Source organism: Onychostoma macrolepis, chromosome 09, assembly GCF_012432095.1.
Source record: "Onychostoma macrolepis isolate SWU-2019 chromosome 09, ASM1243209v1, whole genome shotgun sequence".
Lineage (NCBI taxonomy): Eukaryota > Metazoa > Chordata > Actinopteri > Cypriniformes > Cyprinidae > Onychostoma > Onychostoma macrolepis.
Genome location: NC_081163.1, coordinates 12,746,760 through 12,774,334, shown reverse-complemented (window position 1 = coordinate 12,774,334; position 27,575 = coordinate 12,746,760). Strand labels below are relative to the sequence as shown.

General features: G+C 36.8%; 2 protein-coding genes across 7 annotated transcripts; one reads left to right on the top strand and one right to left on the bottom strand.

Annotated features, from left to right (window-relative positions):
* Nucleotides 1-4: 4 nt before the first annotated feature.
* On the top strand, nucleotides 5-19,218 carry pou2f1b (POU class 2 homeobox 1b). 4 transcript variants are annotated; one of them, XM_058786588.1, is made up of 14 exons: nucleotides 5-177; nucleotides 5,776-5,841; nucleotides 6,186-6,277; nucleotides 7,662-7,841; nucleotides 8,356-8,488; nucleotides 8,584-8,675; nucleotides 8,829-9,002; nucleotides 9,246-9,387; nucleotides 9,705-9,850; nucleotides 10,461-10,640; nucleotides 10,735-10,840; nucleotides 10,924-11,260; nucleotides 11,357-11,445; nucleotides 12,829-19,218. In XM_058786588.1, the coding sequence occupies exons 1-14, from the start codon at nucleotides 132-134 to the stop codon at nucleotides 13,119-13,121; spliced, it is 2,076 nt and encodes a 691-aa protein (XP_058642571.1). In that variant the 5' UTR covers nucleotides 5-131; the 3' UTR covers nucleotides 13,122-19,218. The 4 variants fall into 4 exon arrangements, with proteins under 4 accessions (XP_058642571.1, XP_058642570.1, XP_058642572.1 ...); XM_058786587.1 differs by having other exon boundaries at nucleotides 14-177; nucleotides 11,357-11,457; XM_058786589.1 differs by having other exon boundaries at nucleotides 16-177; nucleotides 10,458-10,640.
* On the bottom strand, nucleotides 16,448-27,574 carry cd247l (CD247 antigen like). 3 transcript variants are annotated; one of them, XM_058786592.1, is made up of 9 exons: nucleotides 27,285-27,571; nucleotides 25,814-25,926; nucleotides 21,882-21,979; nucleotides 21,717-21,788; nucleotides 20,862-20,912; nucleotides 20,590-20,622; nucleotides 20,346-20,402; nucleotides 20,163-20,192; nucleotides 16,448-19,847 (listed from the first exon to the last, which is right to left on the bottom strand). In XM_058786592.1, the coding sequence occupies exons 2-9, from the start codon at nucleotides 25,869-25,871 to the stop codon at nucleotides 19,770-19,772; spliced, it is 477 nt and encodes a 158-aa protein (XP_058642575.1). In that variant the 5' UTR covers nucleotides 25,872-25,926; nucleotides 27,285-27,571; the 3' UTR covers nucleotides 16,448-19,769. The 3 variants fall into 3 exon arrangements, with proteins under 3 accessions (XP_058642575.1, XP_058642574.1, XP_058642576.1); XM_058786591.1 differs by having other exon boundaries at nucleotides 27,174-27,314; XM_058786593.1 differs by lacking the exon at nucleotides 25,814-25,926 and having other exon boundaries at nucleotides 27,285-27,574.
* Between the last annotated feature and the right edge of the window lies 1 nt (nucleotide 27,575).

Below are 27,575 nucleotides of genomic sequence, written 5' to 3'. Positions count from 1 at the left end.
CTTTGGAGGTGGTTCTGGGTGAGTTGAGAGGCACTGATGGGAACTCTCAGATCTGCCATGCTGATGCTGTGAGTGAGTGCATCGGTGAGCCTCTGTATTGTGTTTTGAGGATTTGGGCTTAAATATTCAAAATGGCGGACGGAGGAGCAGCGAGTCAAGATGAGAGTTCAGGACCAGGTAATCATTACTGCATTTTACATATTCATATTCATATTCAAACACTGTTTCTCTCAACCCAGAAAAGCGCGGTAGGGAAAGCGTAAACAAAATACTCAAACCCGATGTTGCAATCATATGCACCCTGTAAAGAAACGTATCGGGGAATAATTCTCTGTCTGTGCGACGGTGAAACTGGCGATGCAGTGCGACGGCAAATTAAAGGAAAAATGCCTCCTTTGTGTGATTAGAGCAGCCGCGTTACATATTCATACCGCCGCCGAGAAATCGCCGCTTTGCATATTTTATTAGTCATAATCGGCGACAGCTCGCGGGGTTTTGCACTGACCCCGGTCAGAGCTTGTTAGAATTTTACAGTTAATCATAACTAAAGGCTGCTGTGTGCATGCTAAGCGGCTAATGCTACTCCAGCGGCTTTGTGTTGCTGTATTGTGCCGTGAGCCAATCCCACATATAAAGCTTTGAATATTCATTCGCTCGCAATCAGCCGGCGTCTGCGCAACGTGTTTACGGTGAAAATATGAAACAGCAGAGCAGCTGGGGCTTGCTTGGTGTACAGTTAGGACACGGCGTGATTTTTTTTAATGCCTATTCTCTTGCCTTTTGTGCCCATTGCAGGCGTGTAGCCCTGTTATGTTATTCATGTGGGCCTTCTAGAGCTCAGAATGCGCTGTTCAGCATATTCTATCAGAATGAATCCATTTCATTGTCGAAGGATGGTGGAACGTGCCAAAATGGAACTCTGACGGCAGTTTATACAATGTATCCAGTCCGGTTGTGACAAATTGATACTTTGTAGCACAGCCGGTGTTTCTGTAACGTTGTATCGGTCTGTCTGCTCAAGGAGATGTATGCAGGCATTATGCCAGCTTTATTTGCTAGTCTAATAGGTGATCCTCAAATAGAGCACAGCTTCTCCACTATTGTTCCAGAATCTGTATGCTTGTGTATTTAGTCATTCTACTGTGTTTCATCATCCGTTAACAGCCATAAAAAGTCAGTTTTGCTATTTTTATTCTCTTGTGACAAATAGTCTTTAGTACTTTAGTCATCAAATTGCTTACAGTCATTAATATAACTCTTAATCTCGACGTGGTTTTGTATCTACGTTCGAATCACAGATATTCACTGTTGAGATGATATTCAGAACTAATTCATGATTGGTAGTTTTATATATTGTTTTTCACAGCACTTTACAGAACAGATTTACAGAAATTCAGAATGTTAATGTAATAGTCCACGTTTGGCAGTTTAAAGCTTTCTATGGTAAATAGCCTATCGCTTTATGCGGGTAAAGTTGGATATATGTATTAACAATTGCAGTTTGTAATTTATTTTGTGGTTATTATGAAATCTGGAGAGTTTTGGATTCAGTTTATAACATTTTGGTGTAGTAATAACATAATTACCAATAGTGTATTACTGCTATAATGAAAATGATGCTAATATTGATTATATTCTATTATAATATTTCCTATGCTTTGAATAAGATTCTAAATTTTCATTTTAATTGTAATTTTCTAAAGTAATGTTGTTATGTGTTTAGCTCTAATTTACTATTTTAGTATTTTTTCTAAGTTTTCATCTAATATTTACTTTTTATTTTATTTCAGCCTTATTTAATTTAGCATACGTTTTAATTAACAGTAACAACATGACGCACATCTTGGTTAAAGATTTTGGTCATTTCCCCCCATTTTTTATAACATTGCTTTTATACAGTTGTTCCTGTAATTAATATTATAGAGTACATTTAAGGCAAAACAATGTCTTGGCTTATCATATCAAAGATCAGAGCTAACTGTTGAAAAATTATATCATAAAACTTAGTTTACCCTGATGTCTCACTACAAGAGAAGCTTGGGGAAATTATTTATTTATTTTTTTAAATCTGCTTTGAAATCTTATCACCTCATTTAACATGAATTCTCTGACTACATGAGAACTGTTTGGTTTGTAATTTAAATTAGCATATCATTGTTTGGCTTTAGACGTGTCATGAAGGAGACAGGTGTAACAGACCCTGCTTTTAAACTGATAACATTTTCACTCTGTGTGTAGGGCCTAGAGAGACAATGACATGCTGAAACTTGTTTGTTTCTTGTATCCACAGCTCATACCTATAATGTAAATTACCTGCATGAATCCTTACTTTTATTTTTGTAGTAATTGAGACTTTTCAAGCATAGTAGTGAAACTTCATGGCATTTTGCATCTCTCTTTGACCATCTGTCTGTATTTTTTTCTTTTGCTTGAGTTTTTCTTCATGCTCTGCTGATGTGAACATGTAGAAACAGTCCCTGCAGGCTAACAGTCTATTAATTAAAATGATTATAGACTAGGGCTGCAACAACGAATCGATTAAATCGATAAAAATCGATTACTAAAGCGTTGGCAACGAATTTCATAATCGATTCGTTGTGTCGCGCGACGCCGGAGACGCTTGATTAAAAAAAAAAAAACTTTAGTTGAGCGTGGAGCGGAGTGAACACACTCGGTCTCTCTCGCACGGATGCTAGCAGAGTTTGGCGCCTCATAAATAAAAAAAGTAAAAACAAAAAAAAAAAAAAAACGAGCGGAGGTAGAGGAAAGCTACATGGCGGAGGCAGAGAAATCCGTGCGACCCAAGTCATCCAAGGTGTGGGAGCAGGGCGGCGTTATGTATGGCAGAGTATGGCAGTTGCCATACTCTAGCCCAGTCAGGTGCTGTGAAAAATTATCCAAACTTGAGTCGCTTATAATTCGTTTTATTATTTTAAATCAGAGAGTTTTAAAAATAGTAAACCAATGATAAGCATTAAAATAACTTGTCAGTAAAACTGTAACGCCATTGGATCATCGAGCTCTCAGCGAGACCTCGTAACTTCACCCCGCCTCCGTTCAGATTGACGCGCGCACAGCCTGGAGAAGATGAGATCTCTGCTTTTTCGCAATGCAAGGGTGAATAAATAATTGGTGTTTGAATAGCACAGCGTTTTCTTTACTCAAACACTATGTCAGTAAAGGATAATGTTTTTGTGTGTTTGAAGAGTGGAGAAGAATTAGTTATTTGCTGTCTATATACGTTTTAAATATCCTGTGCATTATGTGCATAAGCGCTTAATTTGAGATTTTGGCCAAGTGTATTAAACGACAAGAAAAACTAAGCGCCCATATAGCTACAATCAAAGTTATATAACCTGTAAAAGTTGATGAAAGCATAATGCACTTGCTGCTTCAGATAACAGTTACAGCCGTTCTAATGACAGACAAAACACTCCATCTCCGTCATTCTCTGGTCAAAACATTATTAACTCCATTTGAGCTTGATTTTCATATAATGTTAAGTGCAAGTGTCTGATACAATACCAACGCTAACGACGCAGTGTTGTTAAATTATTTAATTTTTTGCACTCCCCCCCCCCCAAAAAAAAAAGTCTATATATTTGGCAGATGTAAAGCATACATGTGTATGTTTTTGTGTTAGTCCATTTTATTTTATTTTATTATTATTATAACAGCTCAGGGATGTTCAAGGAGCAACATGTTTGTGCACTTTCTAAAGATTTTAGTTCTGTTTTTGAATAAAGGGTTGGAAATGAATGCTTTTCTTTTTTTTCTTTTTTTAATCCGATTCATCGATTAATCGAAAAAAAAATCGACAGATTAATCGATTATTAAAATAATCGTTAGTTGCAGCCCTATTATAGACCTAAAATCAAGTGAGAGTTTGTAGCTTTTTCCAACCTTCGAGAACTATGTGCAACAATCCTCTTTGTATTTATATGTGGCAGATTGGAGTGACTTCATGTTGTCCAGTTAAATGTTTTTGTCATATTAAATGACAATATATGAGTTAAAATAATTGTGATCTGTGAATGGTTTCCATCATACTATCAAGCGTCTTTAATTTTTCATCAGTTCCTCTCTGAAACTCAAATGTAATGTGTTTTCAAATGCACAATTTGAATATGAATGATGCTATTTGTTCCTGTTTGCTGGTAATGAAATATTGAAATTATTTTGTCCTCTGTGCTGAATTCAGTCCTCTTTTCCATAAAATGCCCCAAATGCCTGTTTATAAAGTATAATATTTGCATTAAATTGAGGAAATTTTTTTTGCTAATTTGAATATTACTCTCCAGGTTAGTTTTGCCATTAAACTAAACTGTCAAATGGTTTGTCTTTGGATAAGAAGTTAAATAAAAATAACAGCTATAACCTATGAAACTATAGCTGTTTTGTTGGATTATGCTAGTCTTGTAATCCTACTATTGTCTGAGTAAAGTTTAGCACTCTGAAAAATATTTTAAGTGTCAGCAGTACTTCCTTTTGGATAGGCGGATTTCTTTATGCTTACTCTGTCGGATCTTTGTTCTAATGTGTAAATCTCTGTTGTAATTAGGCCAAGCTCTGAAAATATCAGTTAATGAGGTGCACAGTTAATCTGGATATGCAAAGCAGACTTCATGTTCTTTTCCAGACAATACGGCTACAGAAGTCACGGAATTTGATCCGTGAAGTGTTTGGGCCACAGGGGGCTTTGTGAATAGGATGGTGGAGAATGGCAAGTAATTTACTTCCCGAACAGCTCCATCCGCAACCTCTGGTGCTTAGAATGTATAAGAAATGCTTCTGAACACAACCTGCTGTCTTTATGTCCAGATACCGACCTCGCCGGTTCGTGCGCTTTGATCGCATTGACAGAAAGCTCACCTGTTTCACATAATTTAACCAGTGCTCCGTAGGTAATTGGGCTTGTGCATTGACACTCTGGATTTTTTTTCCATTCCTCCTTTTTCCCTCCAAAGCGATCCAATTAATATGCTAATGAGATGATAAATATTTATGAACATTTAAATTAGGGAGAAAGCTCTCAAGAGCGCCGTGCGAAATGAATTGCTTGCAGGACTTCAAAGTGTTGCTCGGCTAATGAAGTGAGGGAGATTTGCATATGGCTTTAATCAGCTGCATACTGATTATGCTTTATTACGGCGCTGGCAGCCGCTTCGCTTCTGTTCCGTTCCAGAATGAAAACGAACTTCTTCACACTCTAGTTGTTATGACAATCATGGCACGGAGAGAGTGAGAGAGAGAGCAAAGCAAGCAAGCCGGAGAGACTGAGAGAAAAGGCAGCCACAGTTTCACTGAAGCTTAGCTGTGCTCTGCACGTGTGTTGTTTTTCCACTCCAAACCGTTTAGTTACACTGAGAGAGAGACTTCTTTGCTTTTGAGGGTTGTCTGCGAAAGGGGTGCTGAGTTTGTTGTGATGCTCGTAGAGACGCTTGACAAGGCAGGTGCAGCAGCTGCTGGTGAGTGATGTTTGTGGTCGGCAACAGTATTTAAAGATCTGTTTTACCGTATAGTGATGCTATGCTAAGTGGAGTTGAGTAGTCAACGTGTTTGGTTTAATTTACACCATTTAGATTTTCTCATAACAAAACTGAGACATTCTGTGTAGTCGATAGCATATTAAGTAGGAATATTTTTGAAGTGTTCATTTAAAAAAATATTGGGACATGGTTTGGATTTATTTTTTAAAATGCTGAAGATACTGTCACTGAATGATTGGTCTTTGAAGAGAAACTGAAAGTTTCGACCTTCCTCTGTCTCTTCCAGATTCTAGAATGAGTAATCCATCGGAAACAAGTAAATGTGCAATGGAGAGCGGGGACGAAAACACTGGTGGGTTACCCAAGGAACAGTTGGCTCTTTAGAGACTTGCATGTTTATATATTTTCTCCAGTAGTCTGCTCAGATCTTTTGCCTTGATCTTTCTAACACAACTTTCTTTTACATCTGAGCGAGTTGAAAGACTATCACCTCACAATTTGTAAGTTGTAAAGGGTCACTTGTGCAGCTTTGACTGAGGTTGAAGATGTAGGACAATGTCTCTCAAAATGTATCGCAGAACGTTTTTTTTTTTTTAGTTTGAAATAAGAAAGGCCATGGAGCTGAATAACTTGGTTGAAAAGACCTTTTTGTGTGGCTCTGATCTATTGTGGCATTGACTGCTTTTCTTCTTCCAGGTGCCCAAACAAATGGACTGGACTTTCAGAGGCAGACTGTGCAAACAACAAGCGCAATCACCAATGCACACGCACAGGCCTTGCTCCAACAGGTATAATCTTTTTCTCTGAGCTCACACACACATTTGTGGTCTGTGACATGGATGAAAGAGCTATAGGAATTTAAAGATGTCTCCAGGGCCGTGTCTGAGTCACAAAACTGCCACTGTCTTGACCTGCGTGTGTCATTATCATGTTTCAGAGTGACTGCTGAGGCTTTCCACCTGATGTCATGCATTGTTGTGTCTATTCAAAAATAATGTGTGAGATTAGTCTTAATTTTAAATATTAGAGATTTAAAGCACAACATGCTATCTCCTGGTTACAGGGGAAATTATTGGGCCCCATATGCTAATTAGCTGCTCTGCAGTTGCTCGGAAACAGATGGTTGAGAATATGCAAATCTATGCAGAATTTACATGTACTGCATAACAGTTTCGTTAATTAGCATACCCGCTTTGCTCTCCGCTTGAAGTCTCAGAAGGCTGCGGTATATTTATATCACCGTACATGAGCGTCAAACAAAACACATTTGATTTTGGAGAGGAATTTTGGGATGGTCTTCCTCTATATTTGCTTTCTCTTCCCCCATTTCCACATAGATTGAACCCTCCTTATTAATCCTTATTTGCTTCTGCTACCAAACTGGAATAAATAAGCTTTCCATTGATTGTATGATTTGTTAGGATAGGACAATATTTGGCCGAGATACAACTATTATCTAGAAATCTGAGGGTGCAAAAAAATCCAAATATTGAGAAAATTGCCTTTAAAGTTGTTCAAATGAAGTCTTTAGTCAAAAATGAAGTCTTGATATATTTACGGTGGGAAATTTACAAAATATCTTCATGAAACATGATCTTTACTTAATAACCTAATGATTTTTGGCATAAAAGAAAAATGTATAATTTTGACCCATACAATGTATTTTTTGCTCTTGCTACAAATATGCTACAAATAATTATGACTGGTTTTATATGGTCCAGGGTCACAAATTGTGGATTTAGGGAAATATTTAAAATCATGCACACTCAAATAAGAATTTTTACGCAGTTTGTCACCTCATGGGGGCAGACCTGGCAAGATCTCATGATCAGCCAGATACTACTAGTTTATACCAGTCCATCGATTCTCCAAACCACTTATCACAGGGGGCCATGGGATTATCAGACACTTTCATAAATACAAACAGTTATTAAATATACTTAATCATGGCTAACTGTAAATAGTAAATTTTGTTTGTAAATTTTGACAGTGGCAACATCTGCAACTGCCATTTAGTAAATAAACACGCACGAGTCCAGGGTAAAGCTTTATGAGTAACGGGGTAATTTCCACCTTGAGAATTTTATGGAAGTGGGCCTAGTGCCAAATATGGTGATTAAAGATTAAATGAATTCTTGTCTTTGTTTCTTTGTCTCGTTCTATTTTTTCCAGTTGACATTGACTCCAGCGCAGCAGCAGTTATTGCTGCAGCAGGCTCAGGCTCAGCTCTTAGCAGCAGCGGTGCAGCATTCAGCCGGCCAGCAGAGCAGCACTACAGGAGCCAGCATCTCTGCCTCCGCTGCCACCCCCATCACCCAGATCCCCCTCTCCCAACCCATCCAGATCACACCTGTAAGAGAGCCGCGGTTTCATTCATCCGAGTCTCAGTACTGAAATGTCTTGTTCTCTTTGTTACATGGAAATCTATATGTAGTACATGTGTATAGTTAAAATGCAACAAAATATGAAAAAAACCCATTAACATTCAGACAAATTATAAGTGATTTTTGTTCTCCAGGCCCTTCAGCTATTTATACGAAGGAGGCTGCAACTGAAGTGTATGTTTCAAAATGAAATGATTAAATCAATAAAAAAGTGGGTGCATTTGAGCACTTTTAAATTGGCAAATCCACTAGGATCAAAATAGCAGAAAACACTATATCATTTGCCTAAATGTTTTACTTTGCTGATTGTCATGGCAACAGCAACATATATTTTTCCAACAAAATCTAAAAAGTCTTTACTGTTGAACCCCACTCGTTTTAATTGATGAGGTTGTTATGGCAGTCATAGCTTAACTGGTGCACCTGGTATAGTGACACATAGTAACGTTCTTCTCGCTCTCTGTTTATATGGAACAATACAGCAGTTACAGCAGCTGCAACAGCAGCAGAACCTCAACCTGCAGCAGTTTGTGTTGGTCCAGCCGGGCCACCCCATCGCAACACAGCTGCAGCCTGCGCAGTTCATCATCTCGCAGACACCACAGGGCCAGCAGAGTGAGTCCCGTGTCGTCTTACCATTCTCGGATCTCTCCGTTCCTCCATGTGATCAGCCTATCTGATTGTTTCGTCTTTCTTCTTGCTCTAACCAGGTCTCCTGCAGGCCCAGAACCTTCTAACTCAACTACCTCAAAGCCAAGCCAACCTCCTGCAGACCCAGCCAAGCATCACACTTGCCACACAGGTCAGGGGCATCCCATTCACCCAGTGGATCCATTTGTACACATCATCTAGCTTATTTTTATTTTGGGGGGGGGAAATCTGTTAGACAGATCTAAAAGAGTGGATTTGCATAGATTCCAAAACTGCTAAACACCTTTTTCCTTCCACCTCACAGACTGCTACACCCACACGCACGATAGCAGCGACCCCCATCCAGTCCCTTCCTCACAGCCAGACGACACCAAAGCACATCGACACACCCAGCCTGGAGGAGCCCAGTGACCTGGAGGAGCTAGAGCAGTTTGCCAAGACCTTCAAACAGAGACGTATCAAACTGGGCTTCACGCAGGTAAACGGGTCTTCCCTCGTCACACAGTTTGTCTTGTTGCACGCTGTTGTTGATTTCACTATTCAGAAGTCTCTGATGGCATTTAATCATCCAGGTCATCACAGAATGTGATTTCTAATTATGATATGATATAATTAATGATATTTCTAATTATTTGCATTCTCCTTTATCTGAGACTCATAAGGTGACTTGTTGACTTTTTCAAAGTTTAAAACTTTAATGCTATTGTGTTGCTTGTACCAGGGGGATGTTGGCCTTGCCATGGGAAAACTTTATGGAAATGACTTCAGCCAAACCACCATTTCTCGCTTTGAGGCCTTGAACCTGAGCTTTAAAAACATGTGCAAACTGAAGCCTCTGCTTGAAAAATGGCTCAATGATGCAGGTATGTATTTTCTCTGCTCTGAGCCATTTCTCTCCTTTGCTGCCCTCACTCAAAATAACATTGTATACCATGAAGAATGTTAGAAAGGATATGAAGATTCCTGTCGCATTCCACTTTAGTTTTGGAGTTCCTCTCAGAGTACTGCAGGTCTCTGCTCTCCTTTCTGGCATTTTATTTAATATATATAAAGCTAATCTTTTACTTAAATAATGTTGCTAAGTTGTAGAGCTGATGCTTTGAGGCACATCTGCAGTGCTGTGCGGCACAGATGCTTATATCACTCCTCCTTTGTGCTTTTGCGCGCGCTGTTTGTGCAGAGAACCAGACGTCTGACCAGGCCCTGTCCAGTCCCAGCTCTCTTGGCTCACCTGGGCTGGGCATGGAGGGCCTGAACCGCCGCCGCAAGAAGAGGACCAGCATTGAGACCAACATCAGAGTGGCCTTAGAAAAGAGCTTTCTGGAGGTGAGCGACATCTCGCATCAGAGCTTATTTGATGAGTTGTTATTAAAGTTTTACTGCCGCAAAATGTTCCGCTGGATTTTAGTGACAATGTGATGGAACTATCAATTAAATATAGTAAATATTGATAGTAAATATTGATTAAATAATTAGTGTTTATTAATAATGCAGTTAATATTTTCTTTATTTATAATATTTTAATATTTTTAATGTACATTAAATTATTATTATAATTTGCGCTCATTAATATTTTCTGTAATTTATACACAGATTTATATATATTGCATTTTATTATTATAATTGCACTTATTTAAAATAATTTATTCTTTACACTATTAATATTAAACTGCAATTCATTTTTTAATGAACATATTTATAATAAATACATTATTAGTAGTAGTAGAGGTAGTGGTAAAATATTTTTATAATACAATTATTTGTATTTATTTATTTATAATAACATTTTTATTTCTGTTATTAAAATATTAATACTAATTTCCACTAATTCAGTTTACACAGATTTATATTCAGACCATGGACTGAAGACTTGTAGGTCTTTGTGATTTGTTTTTGCCGTAAGGGCGTTTCTTGTGCTTTTGCCCTTTTCAAGCAGAACCAAAAACCTACCTCTGAGGAGATCACCATGATCGCGGACCAGCTCAACATGGAGAAAGAGGTGATCCGAGTATGGTTCTGTAACCGCAGACAGAAAGAGAAGAGGATCAACCCACCCAGCAGTGGCAGCGCCATCAGCACTCCTATCAAAGCAATCTTCTCTCCCACCACACCTCTGGTACACAACATGCAAACTGCCTCCCTTCATTTATCACAGCAGATCTGACTGCTTAAAATAGTGCTAAACCTCTTCCTTTTTTCCCCTGTTACAGGCACCGAGTACAGCAAGTCTTGTGACCAGTAGCACACCGACTACGATGACTGTAAACCCAGTTTTGCCTCTCACCAGCACTAGTGTCTCCAGCATCGGTTTCACTGGTAGGCAAGAAAAGCCTAAGAACGTCCAAAAACATTCCTATTGTTCACCTCACAATTTTTAAAAGAGTCTTTTCTTCCTCCAGGCACAACTATTGGCTCGGCTACCACTAACACTGCATCAGTCATTTCCACTGCACCTGTGATCACCACCGCAGCATCCTCTCCTTCGCTCAGCCCTTCTCCCACCGCAGCGCAGACGTCCTCCTCAGAGCACACTTTAGCTCAGGAGACGGTGACGGCAGTAAGTCAGGCGCAGTCCTCCCTGGCTCTGGGCACTGGGCAGGTCATGGTGGCGGCCCCCAGCCTCTCAGCTGCTCTGCAAGGAGCCGCCCAGCTGCCCACCAGCGCCAGCATCGCTGCCATGGCTGCAGCCGCAGGCCTCAATCCTGGGCTCATGACGTCCTCACAGTTCACTCCTGGGTAAGTGTCATTTTAGTTCTCTGAAAGAGCATCAACCTCAAGCTTGTGATTGGACATCTGTGTGTTTAATACTTTTCTCTGGTGTTTCCTGTGCAGCGGGGCTCTTCTTAGTTTTGCACCCGGTGGTCTCGGAAGCGCTTTGAGTCCAGCACTGATGAGCAACAGCACCTTGGCCACGATCCAAGGTGTGTGGAGCGGCAAGTACACTTGTATTTACAATATGGCTCTGCATGTGCTTATTAATTTTGGCATCACCAGCAAGATGAATATGTGGAAGTAAAACAGATGTTTTAGTGGCACTTGTGTCACTCTACACTCTCAAAAGCTTTCTGCATTCAACATATTTGCATACAATTCCAAGATTATAAATGACGTATTTGCATACAATGAAAATATTGTAAGCAACATATTTGCTTACAGTGCAAACCTTTTTTATGTTTAACTTTAGAAGTTCATTTGACCATCTGTGTGCATTAGGTTTTATGGATTTAAAAAAAAAACCTCTTTAATAGGTAGATTATGATTATTCTTATTAATATTATTTTTATAATAATAATAATAATAGTGTATTTCATTATTCTGAAATAATAATAATAATAATTCATATAAAAAGAAAACAAGTAATATTGTTCTTAATACTACTACTACTACTACTAATATTTTTATTTTTTAATGATTAGTATCAATCTGATTTGGTCGATACAATTGGTAACATAATAGAAAGGCTTATTTGTTCAAAAATGGACCTTTCATTGCAATTTTTATAATACAATTATTTTTTATTTATAATATTAACATTATTTTATCTGCATTATTTGAATATTAATTTTCTCTAATTCAGTTTACAGAAGTTTATATTACATTATTGTTCGTTAGTACTAGTAGTAGTGTACTTTGTTACATTATTACTACTAATTAATAATAATAATATTTTCTGTAATTCGTTTTTAGCAAATTTGTATTCAAATGTATTATTTGTTGCTATTAGTAGTAATAGTGTACTTTATTACATTATTATTAAAACAATATATATTATAAATAATAATACAGTGTAATATAAAACTGTGTAATTTGAGAACCACAGAAGATTTTTGAGTTTGTACGTTTTACACGATCAGAAACAGAACACCCACAACAATTCATCCAGAGGCCCCTGTTTAAATATGTGATATTGTCTCAACCTTTTTTTCAACTCTTTAATAGATAGATTATGATGATTCTTATTAAAATGATTTTTTATGTAATAATAATAATAGTGTATTCAGTATTATTTAATAATAATTAATATAAAAAGAAAACTAAGGGGTCCAATTTGGTCGATATAATTGGTAACATAATAAAAAGGCTTGTAAACGTATAGTAGTACTACACCTTTGTCAGTATCTGAATGCATAAATTAGCTAAAATATTTCATAAATGAACAAGCAAGGGGCTGGGTTATGTGAAGAACAGTCAGAAGATTTATCTTAACAGTCAAAATTTCTATATTGCTGCATCTCTGTTCTAATAATTTTCCAATCAGTTTTTTTGAACACCTGGAGTGAAAATGTTGTTCATTGTCTCTCTAGCTCTGGCGTCTAGTGGCACTCTGCCCATTACATCTCTGGATGGGTGCGGGAACTTTCTGTTTGCCAACACCAGCGCTGGCAGCACCCCTAACCTCGTGACGGCACCGCTCTTTCTGAACCCTCAGAACTTGTCGCTGCTCGCCAGCAACCCGGTCAGCCTGGTGTCTGCGGGAGGGGCCGCGGGGGCCGCCGGAGCCCTCAACCTGCACATCACCGCCGATGCCCACCAGAGTGCTGTCACTACAGCAACTATGCCCTCCTCCACCATCACCACGGCCTCTAAGGCCCAGTGAAAGCTTTACCCGCTCCTCTCCTAGACCCCTTTCCTCTTTCTAAGTTTTTCTTTAATCTCTTGCTACCACCAAAAACAAACCTTTTAAATAGGATTTAATGTTGTTTTAACGTTATTTTAATGTTTAAGTTTGTATGTTCTAACTTTACACCTTAATCTGCGATGTTTGGACCTCATTGATGGGTTGACTTCAACCAAATCAACCGTAAGCGAATGTTGGCGTCTCCGCAGAGCTTGCATCAGGAGAGCAGAAACCTCCCTGGACATTGTGCCAAGTCTCTGTGCGACGCAAAGACAAATTCGTTTCAGCGAACTCGCTCTTTTCTCCCATTTTCACATGAAACCTCTTGTTCGGAGGTATTTCTGAAATGCTTTTAACCAAAAAACTTTGTTTACTCTGTGTTGAATGATACCTTCTTACTGCTGACCGTAACCTCCTCTTCCTCACTGTAGAAAAATGTTCTGTCTATGATTTCACTGGAGGTCCTGCTTTACAGACGTTCCTGTCCCTGTGGAACGTTTCCTTTTAGATGCACATGATTTATTTTTGTCAAACAATGGGTTAGCTTTATGTCCAGTATCTTACTAACTTGTGGTTACAAGGCTTTAAATGGAGTAATAAGCGGCTGTGATGCAGTTTCATTGCTTTAAGGAATTGTTCGACTGGCCTTTCTTTCTAGTGAAACATTTTCAGATATTGTTTTCATACCATATCGTAGTTTACTCTGTAGCAGAAGACTAGTCTGGGTCTGAATCCTCACCCAGTAACGAGCTCACTTAATATACTAAAAGCTTTAACGAATTATGAAGTGATTCGTCAAGGAGGAGTTGTTCGGCGTGGGCAAAAGTAACTGAGCAGTACCATCTACTTTGAAGCTTCAGTAACTGAGAGCTCGCAACGTTAGCATCAGGACTACGTAACCACGTAAGGTAAACCTCCTCACGGTCTTCCTAACATGGGAGGTACTTACGGTATCACCACCTGATTGTAAAGGTGTAGGTCAAGCGAGATAAAGTTGAGGTGGATGATGTTCAAGTTTGTTTTTGTTTTTTAGGGTCTTTGATTTTCTACTTGTGCACAGTATCTGTACCAAAAAACTGGATTTGAGAACTGCAGTCTGCTCGGTTTTTAGCAGAACTTCTGTCACGCTTTAAGAGGTCTTTATTTCGGAGGTCTTTGTATTGCCTCTATTTCAAGATATACCAAAAATCTTTGTTATACCTGTTGCTGTATATTGCTACTGTAGCGTAGTTTAAGCCTAAATATTTATGAGCGAAGGCTCTCGGTAGACCACAGGAAATATAATGCAATATTTTGATCTTTTCCAAAGACGAAAACATAGTTCTTCTTTTTTTTCCCCTTTTATTTGAGATGGCTGTCCCTCCTCAATTTTGTAGTGTCAGGACGTGATACTACAGCAGAGGACCAGTTTGAGGTTTGGGATTGTCCTTTCTGCTGGTCAATGATGAGGATTTTAAGTGAGACAAATGGGGGAGTCATTTTCCTGTTCTGTTCAGATAATTGAAAATTGTAAACGTGGAAGTAAAGCAAGCGTGTTCTTACCTAACAGGCTTTTTGAACATTTTCTCTTCTTTGTAGTTGTAAGGTGCCAGATTCAGTCCTCCATAATCTGAAATCAGGGCCTTCTCTAAATTTCACTCCAGCCCAATGTATAGGCTGTACCATGGAGGACAGTAGCGGGCCTGAAATATCCATTATAAAGGGGTGAGAACGTAATAAGGGGATCTTAGCCGGATGGTCTGTTTTGTTTTTCCCTCGCAATGTAATGCAGCCATGATGTAAAGCTTGAACCAAAGTCGATTTCTCACTAGCTGCTGTGCCTGTGTGGGCCAGTGTACTGCTGACCACACTTTCACTACTCACTACTGACAAACATTACCATCTATTACACTTCTTTTAAACCCTACTCTTTTGACTCGCATTGTCCGACAAATATGAAGAAATATAGCTTCTCTAGCGCAGCGCTAACTTGCTTTAGCTCTCGATATCCGAGCGTTTTAACGATCCAAAGAGAATCTTAAGGGCCTTGTGTTTAAGTGCTGTTGAGATTTTGGGAGTCTGTGTCCTTCATTTCATTCTTTTACCTTCATGGCGAGTGTTTGTTTTGGATGTAATCTCATAGGACTCAACACCCATGCTGCGTTTCGACGAATGAATAGCAATAGAAATATCAAGAGTCCACCAAACTCTTCATTTAAAATCCAGAAGAACCTGTGAAAGTGAAAAAGGCATTTGACAAGAAGATGGATTTTTAGTATTGCATTGGTACACTGTCTAGACTTGCTTTTTTGTTGTTGTTCTTGTTAATGAACAATGGAGAACAGGTATTCTGGGAGAATTACAGTACCGTTTCATCCGTAGCATTGCTTTTAACTCTCTCACATTTGAAATTCTGTGATGAAGAGGTCAGAGTCTCCCCTTACTGTCCCTTTTGTCATTCGTTACTGTGGCCATGTCTGTCAGTTTTTGTTACGACTGTTTGTTAGCGACGCTATTTGTGTTTTATTGTTAATATGATTTGAAATACCTCAGCAGCACTTACATGGAAGGTTCACTTTAAGCAGACACCAGTAGTCAACTCCAATGTACAAAAGCTGTTTCTAGCAGTCCATTTTAAAATGACCAACGTGTAGAACAAAACTACAAAGTATAACAGGAAAATCTGTAATAATATTGTCACATAAGTCTACTACTGCTATTTCAAGTACTACTACTACTACTTAAAGGGTATGTCCAGGTTAACTTGTAATGAATATTTTGTTATCCTACTTGCCAAAGTAAAAAAAAAAAAGCCTTTGTCTTTGCGGCTGGGTCTTGTTGCTGCTCATTCCGCTGGTTCTGTCCGGAAATTTCAACGTAGCCTCTCTGGACGTGTAGATTTATGTGTTGTTTTGCGCATTAGTGTCACGACCCGGTGGTCGCCGGGACTGTGGGGAGTTACTGATATATTTATCTGAGGAATGACTCAAAGATTAGAGAACTTCTTTTCTAAATTCTATATATATTCACTTATGTAAGATGCTCATATTTTATATTTGAACTAATATCTAGTTTGAATGTAGTGTTTTTGTCATGCTTATTCACTAAAAGGAAAAAAAAAAAAAAATTACTTCATTTATATTATAGCTATTCTAAAAAATAAAAAATAAACAAAAAAAAAGTCAAGACCAAAAATTGCAACCACACCCTTGTGATGTGGGAGTGGCTGTTGTGTGCCCTGCCCACATTTAAATGTGGTTTGTTTGTTTGAGTGGGAGGGGCTTGTGATGGTGCTCCTAAAGGAAAGCCCCAAGCTTTCATTGATGTAACAGGCTTGATAGCACCAAATTAGTTTTTTTTTTTTTTGCTTTACTTTTTCTGAATTTCATTTGCCATGTTGCTTTTTAACAATCTTTAACAATCATTTGAGTTTAATTACTTTATGCCTTTTTTTTGTATATCATGAGGGAGCAACGTCACTGGCTTTCTTAGTTTGACAAAAACTTGCATTTATCATTTATGCCTTACTATTATTTTTGAGTTTGACACGTTGTAGCAAACTGTAATATGTTGATGTGAGAGATGATTTTGTTTGGTTGTGAATTTGTGTGTGTGTGTGTGTGTGTGTGCGCATGTAAAAACTCACATGGTGCATATCAACCATGAAAATAACGCTGTGAGTTTTATTTGTGTTTTGTGATATTTTGGAAGTGTTGCTACCTATTTTTTGTAGGTAAAATTCAAGCCGGTTGGATACCTGTTAAAAGCTTTACTAATAACTCAACTCCAGCTGATATGTAGGGGGCGCTAGTGGTGCATTTACTTTGAAAGATAATACTTTAGAGAGGTTCTGTCTGACATCATATCTTAAAAGTGAGACTTTTTGGTGAGACTCATTGGTAGGAAATACAGGAAACTGATTTTTTTAAGTGGATATAAGGACGCGTCATACATCATTTGATGCAATTGACCACTTGGCTGTAAATGATATCCTTTTTAACCTGTGTGCTCATGAGATGTTTGGGATGTGATTTATCCAAGGATGTTGAACCTGGCAACAGCTCTGTACATTTGAAGTTGTTGCGGATCCTTTTTGGCACTTGATTTTGGCGTGTGTGGATGCTCTGACTTGTGATTGGATAGTTTCACGATTGTAGCGGGGTTTGCCGCTGTAGACCCTCAGTCTAGTGACAAAATAGGATAGTTGCAGAAGAGGTCATGCACCAGAGAGCCGAGCGAGAGCTGGTCTGAGTAAAGGAGCTGTTGTATACCTCATTTATAACTCGAAACTGAGTAAAAACTTGCTTTAATCTATTTCAAAAGATGAAATAACAGTAATAAAAAAAGATCGGTCCCAGAACGGAAGCCTGCAGATGTCTGTTTAAAGTTTTGAGCGAGGAACCGGATGGATACCCAGAAGGCCGCCCAAGCTCATGCATATTAGAAACCCATCCCACTTATTTATGTTTTGCTTTTAACACAAATTTAAGTTCACACTATAGCCCCTTATTAATTTTATACCAAAGCTTTTTTTATGATTTGACAATCGTCTTCTTTACAAACCCCTAATCCTTATTTGTTGCAGAGTTTGCGCTGTTTGCTCTTCTGGGTTTGCGGTCTGCTTGTTCCTCACCTTCTCAGTGGTAACCAAAGACTTTCAATGTGATTGTATGGACTAAACTCTCTCTTCTAGTGCCCTGCCTCAACCATCAGCTTGCGGTTTTAGATCATTGGTCACTCGTGGCCAGGTGGGCAGGGTTTAGTAGAAAGAGGAAGCAAAACAGCTCTGCCGGCTTCTGGAAAGGACTTAAAGTAACCCCTCGTGGGCTGGGTGATGTTTATTAATACATGCTGAAGGATGTCCTGGGCTCCCTGCAACCTGCTCAGGATAAACTGTCCTCTGGAGTTCCACTCTGTGGCTGCAGCAAGGCAACACTGTTTCTATGATTGTCTACTGAAAACATGCAACGTCTCTCCATAGTCGTCTTTTAGGTGCTGTCATCCCGTGGTTTCGCTGTTCTGTCGATGTCTTTTATCTAGCTTTGCTGTTTCCACTATCATGATTTCAATTGGTTTGATCAGCTGTGCAACTATGCATCGTTGTCCTCCATCCTGCAAGGGCGGCGTCTATGCGACACGGCCCTTTTCAGATGGATCTTAATAGTTTTATGCCGAGTGGAGGGTCGAAAGCAACTATAAGCTCTATCCCAAAGCAAAAATATCCAAATATGAAATGTTTTACAAGTGCAGATACCAAAGATTACTCTGTTCTTTTTCCTCTTCCTTCCCAAACCCTTCAGCTTGTGTATTAAGAAACAGAACCCAGCTCTGACAGTAGTCCTAACCTCAGTAATTCCAAAGCTTAGATGTATATTTTGGTATTTTTCTGAGATGCATATGGGGGGAAAAAAAGTTTGTCGTTTTTCATTTTCTTGTTCGTTGGATCTGTTGCTCTTTTTCTGTCACAGCATGGAATTTAACTGCAAAACTGTCTTACTGTAGGTTAAAGAAATAGTATTTTTGTATGTTTTTGGATGTGTCAATGTATGTGATATCAGTTTCACTGCCCAACTTATCATTGTTTTTAAAACAAAAGAGAAAAAAAGGTTAAGATAAAAAAGACTATGTACATAATAATTTAGTCACTGATTTCAAAAGAAATCCCTCTCTATACTCTCATTTCCATGTTTCCTGTGGCTGAAGCTCAAGGAATGTGTTCCATTTTCACCCTGTCACATACTGTAGATTGTACTTCTATATCTCCCTTCAGAACGCTGTAACTCACTGTTGTAATAGTGATGATTGGTTGGAATCTGAGTATCACTACAGACCTGAACTCTAGTGCCACTCTTGGCCTGTTATCAAGCGACATATACCCAAGACTGAACGCTAAATGGCTACATCGCTGTAGCTTAGAACTGAATGATTGTGTAGAATATAAGTATGTGAATCAGGATACATGGTAGATTTGATGCATTTGTCTGCTGTATTTTGTTTGTTTTTTATATATATATATAAAGATAATCTTTTACTGTAACTGTACAGTTCTCTTTTGTTGTAAACATCATTAAACCATTTTCCAAGTGTTTTAATATTCTTACATGTCTTTGGTCTGTTAATATTTTGCCATATTTTGGATCATGTTGATGAATTTATGGAGTTGATATTTAAATTTATTTTAGCCTTTACAGTAGTACACACAAAATATGGTATTTTACACACAAAATATGTAAAAAGAAAGAAAAGAAAACAGTACTACATCTCCAGACAGAGGTTTAGTACTTAAATTGTCTTATAAAATTTTATAAAAAATGATCTGTTCATGCCTTGCATTAACATTCAATATCCTGTATTATAATAAAAAAGTGTCTATTTAAAATAGAAATCTTTATCATTATAAAAATGTCTTTACTGACACTTGATCAAATTCATGCTTCCTTGCTAAATAGTAGTATTACTTTTTTTTTTTTTTTTAAATCTTACTGACACCAAACCATTGAATTGTAGTATATGCAAGACTACAAAATACAGGTAAGGCAAAGTAACAAAAAAAAAAAAAACATATAAATGCATTCAACATACAACAAGATACACAATTTATCTGTTAGTTGGCAGATATACAGGTTGCTCCTGAGCATGTGTTGTGTGTTAATTGTGTAATGTATCAGTGGGAAAAGTTTCCATCTCCACAGCCTCGGCTGCATCCCTGTTTCTCCCTGTTCGGCCCTTTAAAGGAATAAACCAGTGACTTAAACAGATGAATTTTGGCTTCTTTTTTTATTTTTTATTTTTTTTACAAAACTGTAATCTGTTTTAAACCTACTATGTTGTGATTACCTAGAACACTTACAAGACACTTAACTTAGAGGATAAATTTGGGAATAGTAACTTGTTAAAAAGATGCTTGTATGAACATATTTATAGATAAATATTATGTTGTATACAAAGTGGTCATAAAAAGGTATTTTTATGTTTAAATATGTGAATGCCATTAGTATACATATCAAACCAAGTGTTTAAAATGAGTAATTGGTACATTACCTCATTAGATTTGCTCTTGCCTTTGCGAGGCTGCAGAAATAGAACATTGATATTTAGATTGATTTGCCAGCTGAGTATAGTGAGGATATTATGCATCACTGCTGGGTAAACCTCACATCAGAAACACTTCCTAACCCCACAACCCACACACTTTTCTCATATTCGTAGGCTTGATACACTTACTTTGGTTCCTTTAGTTCTTATTTCCTGGTATTCATCACTTGTATGTGGTTTCAATTCCTATAAAATACACAAACCAAAGTAAATACACCAACCACCATTGCAGAACGAGTACAAATATAAGTGCTCAACTGTAAACAACCACAGGAGGGCAGCAGGAATAAAAAATGTGCTACTAATTTACCAAGGTAAGAAACTTTTATCTGGTTCATCTTATTTCACATGCTTTTTGACAAATATTACTGACCTGATAATGTGTCTCTGGCTCTCGTCTTCTTATCTGAAATATGTAAATATGAGGTAGATGTTGGTAGGCATCTAAAAATTACCTTTAGAACTGCAATTAACGTTTATCATACTGTATCATAGATTACAAACAAGATCGGAGATAAAGGCAAGACGTAAAGTATGTGTACAACACACTAGATATCATTAATTTGCAGTTAATGCACTGCTATGCTCTCTGCCTTTGTGGCTAATGTAAACTTGTATAGTAAATTAAAACATAAATAATCTCACCGGTCTATCCAGTTGCTGATAATCGGAACTCGTCTGAGGCAGATCCAAGTCCTAAGAAATACAGCACGCACGTTGTGTCATTTGGGTCATTCCAATTAGGCAGTGTTTTTGAATTTTGTCATGATAAAAAAAAAAAAAAAAAATGCTTATTTTGTAGTTTAAGGGTTTTTAGACTCTGGTTTTTCCAGACTCAGGGTGCGAATTATCGAGACTTGAATGAAGTAAAAACGTACCTACATAGGCCTATATTTGATTTTACCTTTAAGTATTAACATTTAATTTGAGTTTTGCGACCATTTCAGTACCCACAAAATGTTAGATTAAAAATTAGTCAGAGTGCATATCTGTAGGCCAGGCCTATTTGGCGGTAAACAGAGTCTTGCAAACAGATACCGTGTTGTAACGATATGCACCCAGAACGAAGAATGTTAGCGTTTTCTTTTGATATTTAAAGTTGGATTTTAGCTGTTCTATGGTTGCCAAAAGACCATCAGAGTTGTTTGAGATATAACAGATGGCGAAAATAGGCTAATACTTGTTTTTGTAACGTTTTTGATTAGCCAAAAAAAGGAAAAAAGATGGGACTTAATAAATTGCTTAATAAAATTATTTTCAGAAGTGCAAAGCAACCATGCACATCAAAAATATGGCTACAAACTTAAAATAAGCTCAAACTTCATCTATAAAAATTGGGGGTTTAATATTTTATCAGATCATATTACACCCATGATAAGGAGATGAAAATGCACTTCATAGTAGGAATGACCCATTCAATGTAATGCATATCAACACAGTATATTTGAACTTTGAACATAAATCTCTATTTGGGAGTCTTATATAGTAATGAGAACTCACTGTATAGACAGGCTCATTTGGGTTACGTTCTGGGGACACAGGATCCGGAGGAACAGGCCCTTCCCTTGTAAACTAAGCAATACAAGGCAGAACACAGGTTAGCGGTTAAAACTGAGGTAAATTTCGTCACTTGGAACGAATGGTGCATGCTAGAGCTAAACTTACCTTCTCTCTGAAGTAGAGAGCAGTAAAAATGATAGAATACAGCAGCAGAAAAACATCTAAAATATAGCAATACGATGGGTCACTCGCAGACATGGCCTCTGCAAAGAGAACAAACATTTTTAAAAGACATTTATGAAGTACTCAACTAAAACATGGTGTTTCGATTTGGTGTCTTGTTCTGGTTATTTATGGATGTTTTGTAATGTGTGTCTTCTTTTCCTTCTTTCTCTGCTTAGTTGGTTTTTTAATGTTAAAAAGCAAGAAAACAAGAAAGAATACATAAGAGAATGGAAAAATGAGCCAAAAACACCTCTAGTACCTAAACCACCATGCAAATACAGAAAGAAAAAAATCTGTATTTAGATTAGATGATGTTAGTTTAGTTCTAAGGCACAAAAAGAAGTTGGAAAACATCTGAAAAATTTGAGATGCCTAAATGTCTATGGGATGTTGATACAACTTTCCAGTACCAAGGCTTTCATGTCTAGTTCTAGAGTCTTGTAAATTATTTAAATTTAAACGGGGGCATCTCAAAAGCGACACAAATTATATGCTTGCATTTATTGGATTAGATGAAAAGAACGCGAACTGACTTTACAACTTTATAAACAAACCACAGAGACCAGTTAAAATGTACTGAAATTTTAAGACAAATCCAACAAAACACTGAAAGATAAATTATGCATTTTAGCCTAAATATTACAGAAGGTGTCTAAATGTATTGTATGTAATGTGTAGTATTTGTTTTGTGTCATTTTTTAAAGGTGGTTTAGTTACAACCTGCCAAGGGACTACGGATGAAAATTAGCCTTTAGCTAAATCCGATACAATTCATTGAATGGAAACATTTATTAAAAATAGTACACTGTCCCTATTCAAATAAATAAAAAAATAAAAAAATAAATAAAAACAGTGCACACATGTATGGAACATTTAATCAGACTGCTCAATATGCCGCAGACTCTCTTATATAACAGAATAATCAAAATAAATCTATGGATAGTATTTGAGATTACTTGATGTTTCTTGAAGACCGTAAATGTCTTGATCGTAAACTAAACAAGTCTAAATGCGTTTTCTAATAAAATGTAATTATTAACGAGCGTGACTTGAAATAACGTAAATGTGTATATGAAAATCTTCTGAATACTAGTATTTGCACTATGGTTTGTCATATCTGCACAACACAAATGGTACAAACAACAGAAATTCAAACAAACAGACAAAAATGGAGTTACATCGCTCTTAGATGAAAACAATATTGCATGCACTATATATATATATCGCATTCATAATTATTCCTCTTAAACAGAGGAAGATGGGCCACATCCAAGTACTTTACAAGCATTGCATTGTGATCTATTAATTTAGCAAGGTTTTATTGATAAACTTCCATATCTAACCATATTTAACTTTAATCAATGATTTTTAAATGTAATCAGTTCTCAAATATATCAAGACATTCCTGCACTAACGATACTTGCCTATCATTGGGACAAATAAAAAACATTCAACTAATTGAGATAAAAATAACTGTAAGGCAAGCAGGAATCTCTTATCAAATAAACTTTGGTCTAGTTAACCTGACACTCTACCGCTGTTGAAATACATAAATTTAAATTATAGATAAATAGACAATGATTAGATAAATGCATGAAAAGAAAGTAAGTAAAACTAACATGCAACATACGGTATGCTTTGTCGACGGAGTTCATTCGGCATTTACTGTGATCTTAAACTGCTTGTTTGGTAGCCTATTGAAATATTATTGTAGACAATTCTTGCATAATTGCACGTAAAAGGGATGAGTCTCATTCCTCACTCTCATCTGTAATTTGCTTCTACATTAGTGGTTCACAAAAAAAACAAACAAAAAAAAAACTGCATTTATGCCTTCCTGTTTGAGGCAGAAGGGGCCCAGGCTCCTCTATTTGTCTCTCTGTGATCTCTGTGTAAATGTGAGTGTGTGTGTGTGTGTCATCTAGTTCGGTGGTTTCTCTGCATGAGTCTAGTTAATTGCAAGAATGAGCACAAAACAGTGAAGCCCCCATTGCATCATTGCAGATCAAGTAGGTGTTTATGGGGGCTGGTGGATGAAGGTTAGCAAACTGACCACACACCTTTCACATGCCATAGGGGTAAAAAGCACTCTTCTTCTGCAAGATCATTGCATACAGAAACAAGGACAATATACAGTATACAAGACTAGACAAATAAAATCTTTATACACTCAAAAAAACAAAGCAAAACAGAACAACGTACTGGCACTGTATAAAAGTGAAGAATTTGTTCCGTAAAACAGCTGTATTCTGAATTTGCACTGTGTTTTAGCATTAACGCGTTGCATACAATTAACAGATAATGTCCAGGCAGATTATTTTACAGTAATGCATTTATCACTAATGCATTACTTCTTAGCTGAATTTTGTTTGCTTAATATAAAAGAATGATTCATTACAAATTTAAGATTGAGATTCATTGCAAATTTAAAGTCGTCACCGATGACAAAAATTATTTTAGGCCCCTAATTACCTTGAAGAAGCTATTAATACTAAAATAAAGTTGTTTACCTAGTGTGATTCTATTCAATATATGACAGCAACACAGAATCATGATGAATTAAGAAAATGAGAAATATATATATATATTTTTTAATTGACTGCTAAGATAGCATTATCATATGCAACAGATTCAATGATTTTGCAGTTCGCTCCAAATGTCACAAATATCTAGTAGATGTGTATTTGAATTTGAGTTAAAATCATTGTACATTCAAAATGTTTAAGGGGCTATGCCGTCAGTTATCTATTTTTCTCACTGTTGCTTCAAACTTGCACATAAATTCTTCCAGTTACGGTGTGGCAGCAAACACAGACATATTTAACAGATATTGAAAAATTAGTTTGTTGTCTTTTTGCCATGTTTTGTTATTAATTTGCCACACAAACTTTTTGTGTATTTGTACAAATGCTCTAGTAAAATTCAGGCATGTTTCTAAAATATTACTTCACAACCAAACATTCCTTTTAAGTAATACTAATACTGTTTTCCTAAAAAAAAAAAAAAATCAACTCTGTGGTTGAATTTGCTTGTTGTACTAAAACTTTTGCACCCATTGAATTTACCTGGCAAAGAGATATCAAAACAATTATTCCATAATTAAAAAATAATTCTTAAGTATTTATACTGAATATATAATCACCTTCTGCATGATTTGTTGTTGTATTTGTTTTACTATAACTTTTAAATAATGCTTCCAACAACCACTACAATAAAATAATATCATTAATGATAATAATAAGAAAAATATAAAAACGTGTTTGTTTTAAATTAAATTTGGTAAATAAAAATAACAATCAAAGTATCCTACAATAGGTGTGTCTAAGCGGTCATTAATGTTGTTGACTTTTGAAAAGCTGCTATTTGCTGATTCTGTCAATTTTGACCTTGGGTTTCGTAAAAGGAGAGTGTGGGTTTTAGAGTGTCAGAGTTGCTTTTCTTGATCCTTCTTTTTGAGTCTCAGGAAATGACATTTAAGAATGAAGATGAGAGTTACAAATCATTATAGTAATGCTGAAATCCTTTCATCTTTTCATACATTATGTTGGAAACACAAATAGTGTATTGAACAGGCGTCACAGTCTTGCTGAGTGTACCGGGAAACTAAAATGGCCACATGAAGATGTCCTGATGTTTGACCTCAATGTTCTTTACAGGGGAAAACACATAAAAGAAGTCTAATATTCAATTTCTATAATATTCACTCCCGACAGCAACAAATACAGATTTCACAACCCATATAGCAGCAAAGAATACAGATTTCACAACCCATATAGTAAACCATCAAAACTCTGCGCTGAATGTGCTAGATGTATGTAGCTGTAAGGCACCTTATGCAATAAGTATGTAGAGAGCAAGAGAAACGATTTTACCTGTGGAGGACACATGTGAGGCCAAGAACAAAAGAGTGATTGTCCTGCTCATTTCCATTACATTCCTTGAAATGATGAGTTTCTTTGGATGCCGTACCTTCCTGTTGCTTGGCCTGTAAGTGATGTGCAACAGTTTTTAGCCTTTCTGTTTTGATTGCTTCTACTGTCAGTCTTTTACCTAACAGGAAGTGGCCCAAGCCCTGGGTTTTCTGTTCTAGTGAATGACAACCACTGCCTCCACCAAAGAGTCTCTTGTCCTCTCATCTCAAAAAAGTCTCACCAGCATTTCCTGTATATTTTTAGACCATCTTCACGCTAACAGTTATGTGTCTTTCATCAGTATTGCAGGTTACGAAAGTTACACTGTCTGCTGAGTTTGATTTTTCCATTTTAACAGCATTGGGTTGATGTATTCATAACAAATCTGAATCAAACTTCTTTTTCCCCTGCAGGAAACCATTTACAATAGAAATAATTGTTCTAACAGTTAAGGAAAAAATCGAATCAGGCAACATCTTCAAAACAGAGATCAAAAACTTCACCTGTAACTCTTATCAAAAATTAATCAAAGTGGGATTTTTTTTTCTTCTGTTTTTTTTTTAATTGAAAATAGGTTGCAACTTTCATTTCACAAGCTAGTTTGTACATGTTGTGCCCCCTGCTGTTTTGCATTTGCCATTGGTGTGGTTGAGCTACAAGACTAGTTTAAATTAGAATATTTTTTCTTTAGCAAGGGCCCAGCTAAAAGAGAGCATTTCCAGATCTTTGTCTAACATTTTGGCAAAGTTCCCTCAAAGTTATGAACAAACATTCTTAAAGTAACATTAAAAGAACGTTCGTTTAAAGTCATGTGGTCTTTGATAATGTTTTCAAAATGTTAACACAAAAACATGATTTATCCATTGTTCATGGCATTTATTATTTTTTTCTGAAATGTTTCCTTTGGATGTTCATCTAACCTTTTTTTTTTTTTTTTATAAAATGTCATTACTTTTAAAACACTTTACTACTACTTTCAGAATGCATAGAGACCATTCAAAAGTATAGCGTTCCTATAATGTTTGCAGAACCATGAAGAAAAGTGTTAAAAACATTAAAAAACTGGACATTTTGAATTTTCAAAGAAAATAAGTGTTAGATAAATTTCATAAGATAATTATGGCTCTTTAAATAAACCATTGCAAGCAACATAAAAGGCTAAAAGGTCAGTTATCACACTTCTGTGATGGCACTGTGGAATGGTCCTAAAATCTTTCGCCTCCTTGTAAATTGTCTCTGTGATGTGACACTTAGGAGTATCTTAAGTCACATGTATCCTCATTCCATTGCTCTTTACATCACTTATTTCTAGATCACTTACCTGTAGCCGCTTTTAAATCCATCTAGCCTACATTTTCACGATATTTCACCATTCTTGAAGTAGGCCCTACCGCTTAACCACAGGGAACATACAATATAGCCAATAACTTACTTGTTTATAATTGTCGAAATATTAATCACGACTAAACAAAAACACACACGCGCGCGCGCACACACACACACACACACAAACAATTCCTTCTGTGGCTCGTTATCCAATCACACGATGAAATACTACACTACAGGAAATGTTATACATTGATGTGTATTTTTACGATTATTTGAATTATTTTATGATTCACTGACTATCCAAGAACTAATAATTTATCACAACGCTTAGGAATATCAGAAATATTAATTTATATGACTGAAATGTGACACATCATGAATCATTTATTATTAT

What these genes read in the sequence shown, in the direction of transcription:
- cd247l (XM_058786592.1), bottom strand. Translation starts at nt 25,871, where the DNA reads ATGGAAATGAGCAGGACAATCACTCTTTTGTTCTTGGCCTCACATGTG. An exon ending in AGCCAGAGACACATTATCAG is followed by an intron (nt 20,403 to 20,589) that starts GTCAGTAATATT and finishes TGTATTTTATAG; the next exon opens with GAATTGAAACCACATACAAG. An exon ending in TAAGAACTAAAGGAACCAAA is followed by an intron (nt 20,193 to 20,345) that starts GTAAGTGTATCA and finishes CTATTTCTGCAG; the next exon opens with CCTCGCAAAGGCAAGAGCAA.
- pou2f1b (XM_058786586.1), top strand. Translation starts at nt 132, where the DNA reads ATGGCGGACGGAGGAGCAGCGAGTCAAGATGAGAGTTCAGGACCAG. An exon ending in GAGCGGGGACGAAAACACTG is followed by an intron (nt 5,842 to 6,185) that starts GTGGGTTACCCA and finishes TTCTTCTTCCAG; the next exon opens with GTGCCCAAACAAATGGACTG. An exon ending in TCCTCACAGTTCACTCCTGG is followed by an intron (nt 11,261 to 11,356) that starts GTAAGTGTCATT and finishes TTTCCTGTGCAG; the next exon opens with CGGGGCTCTTCTTAGTTTTG.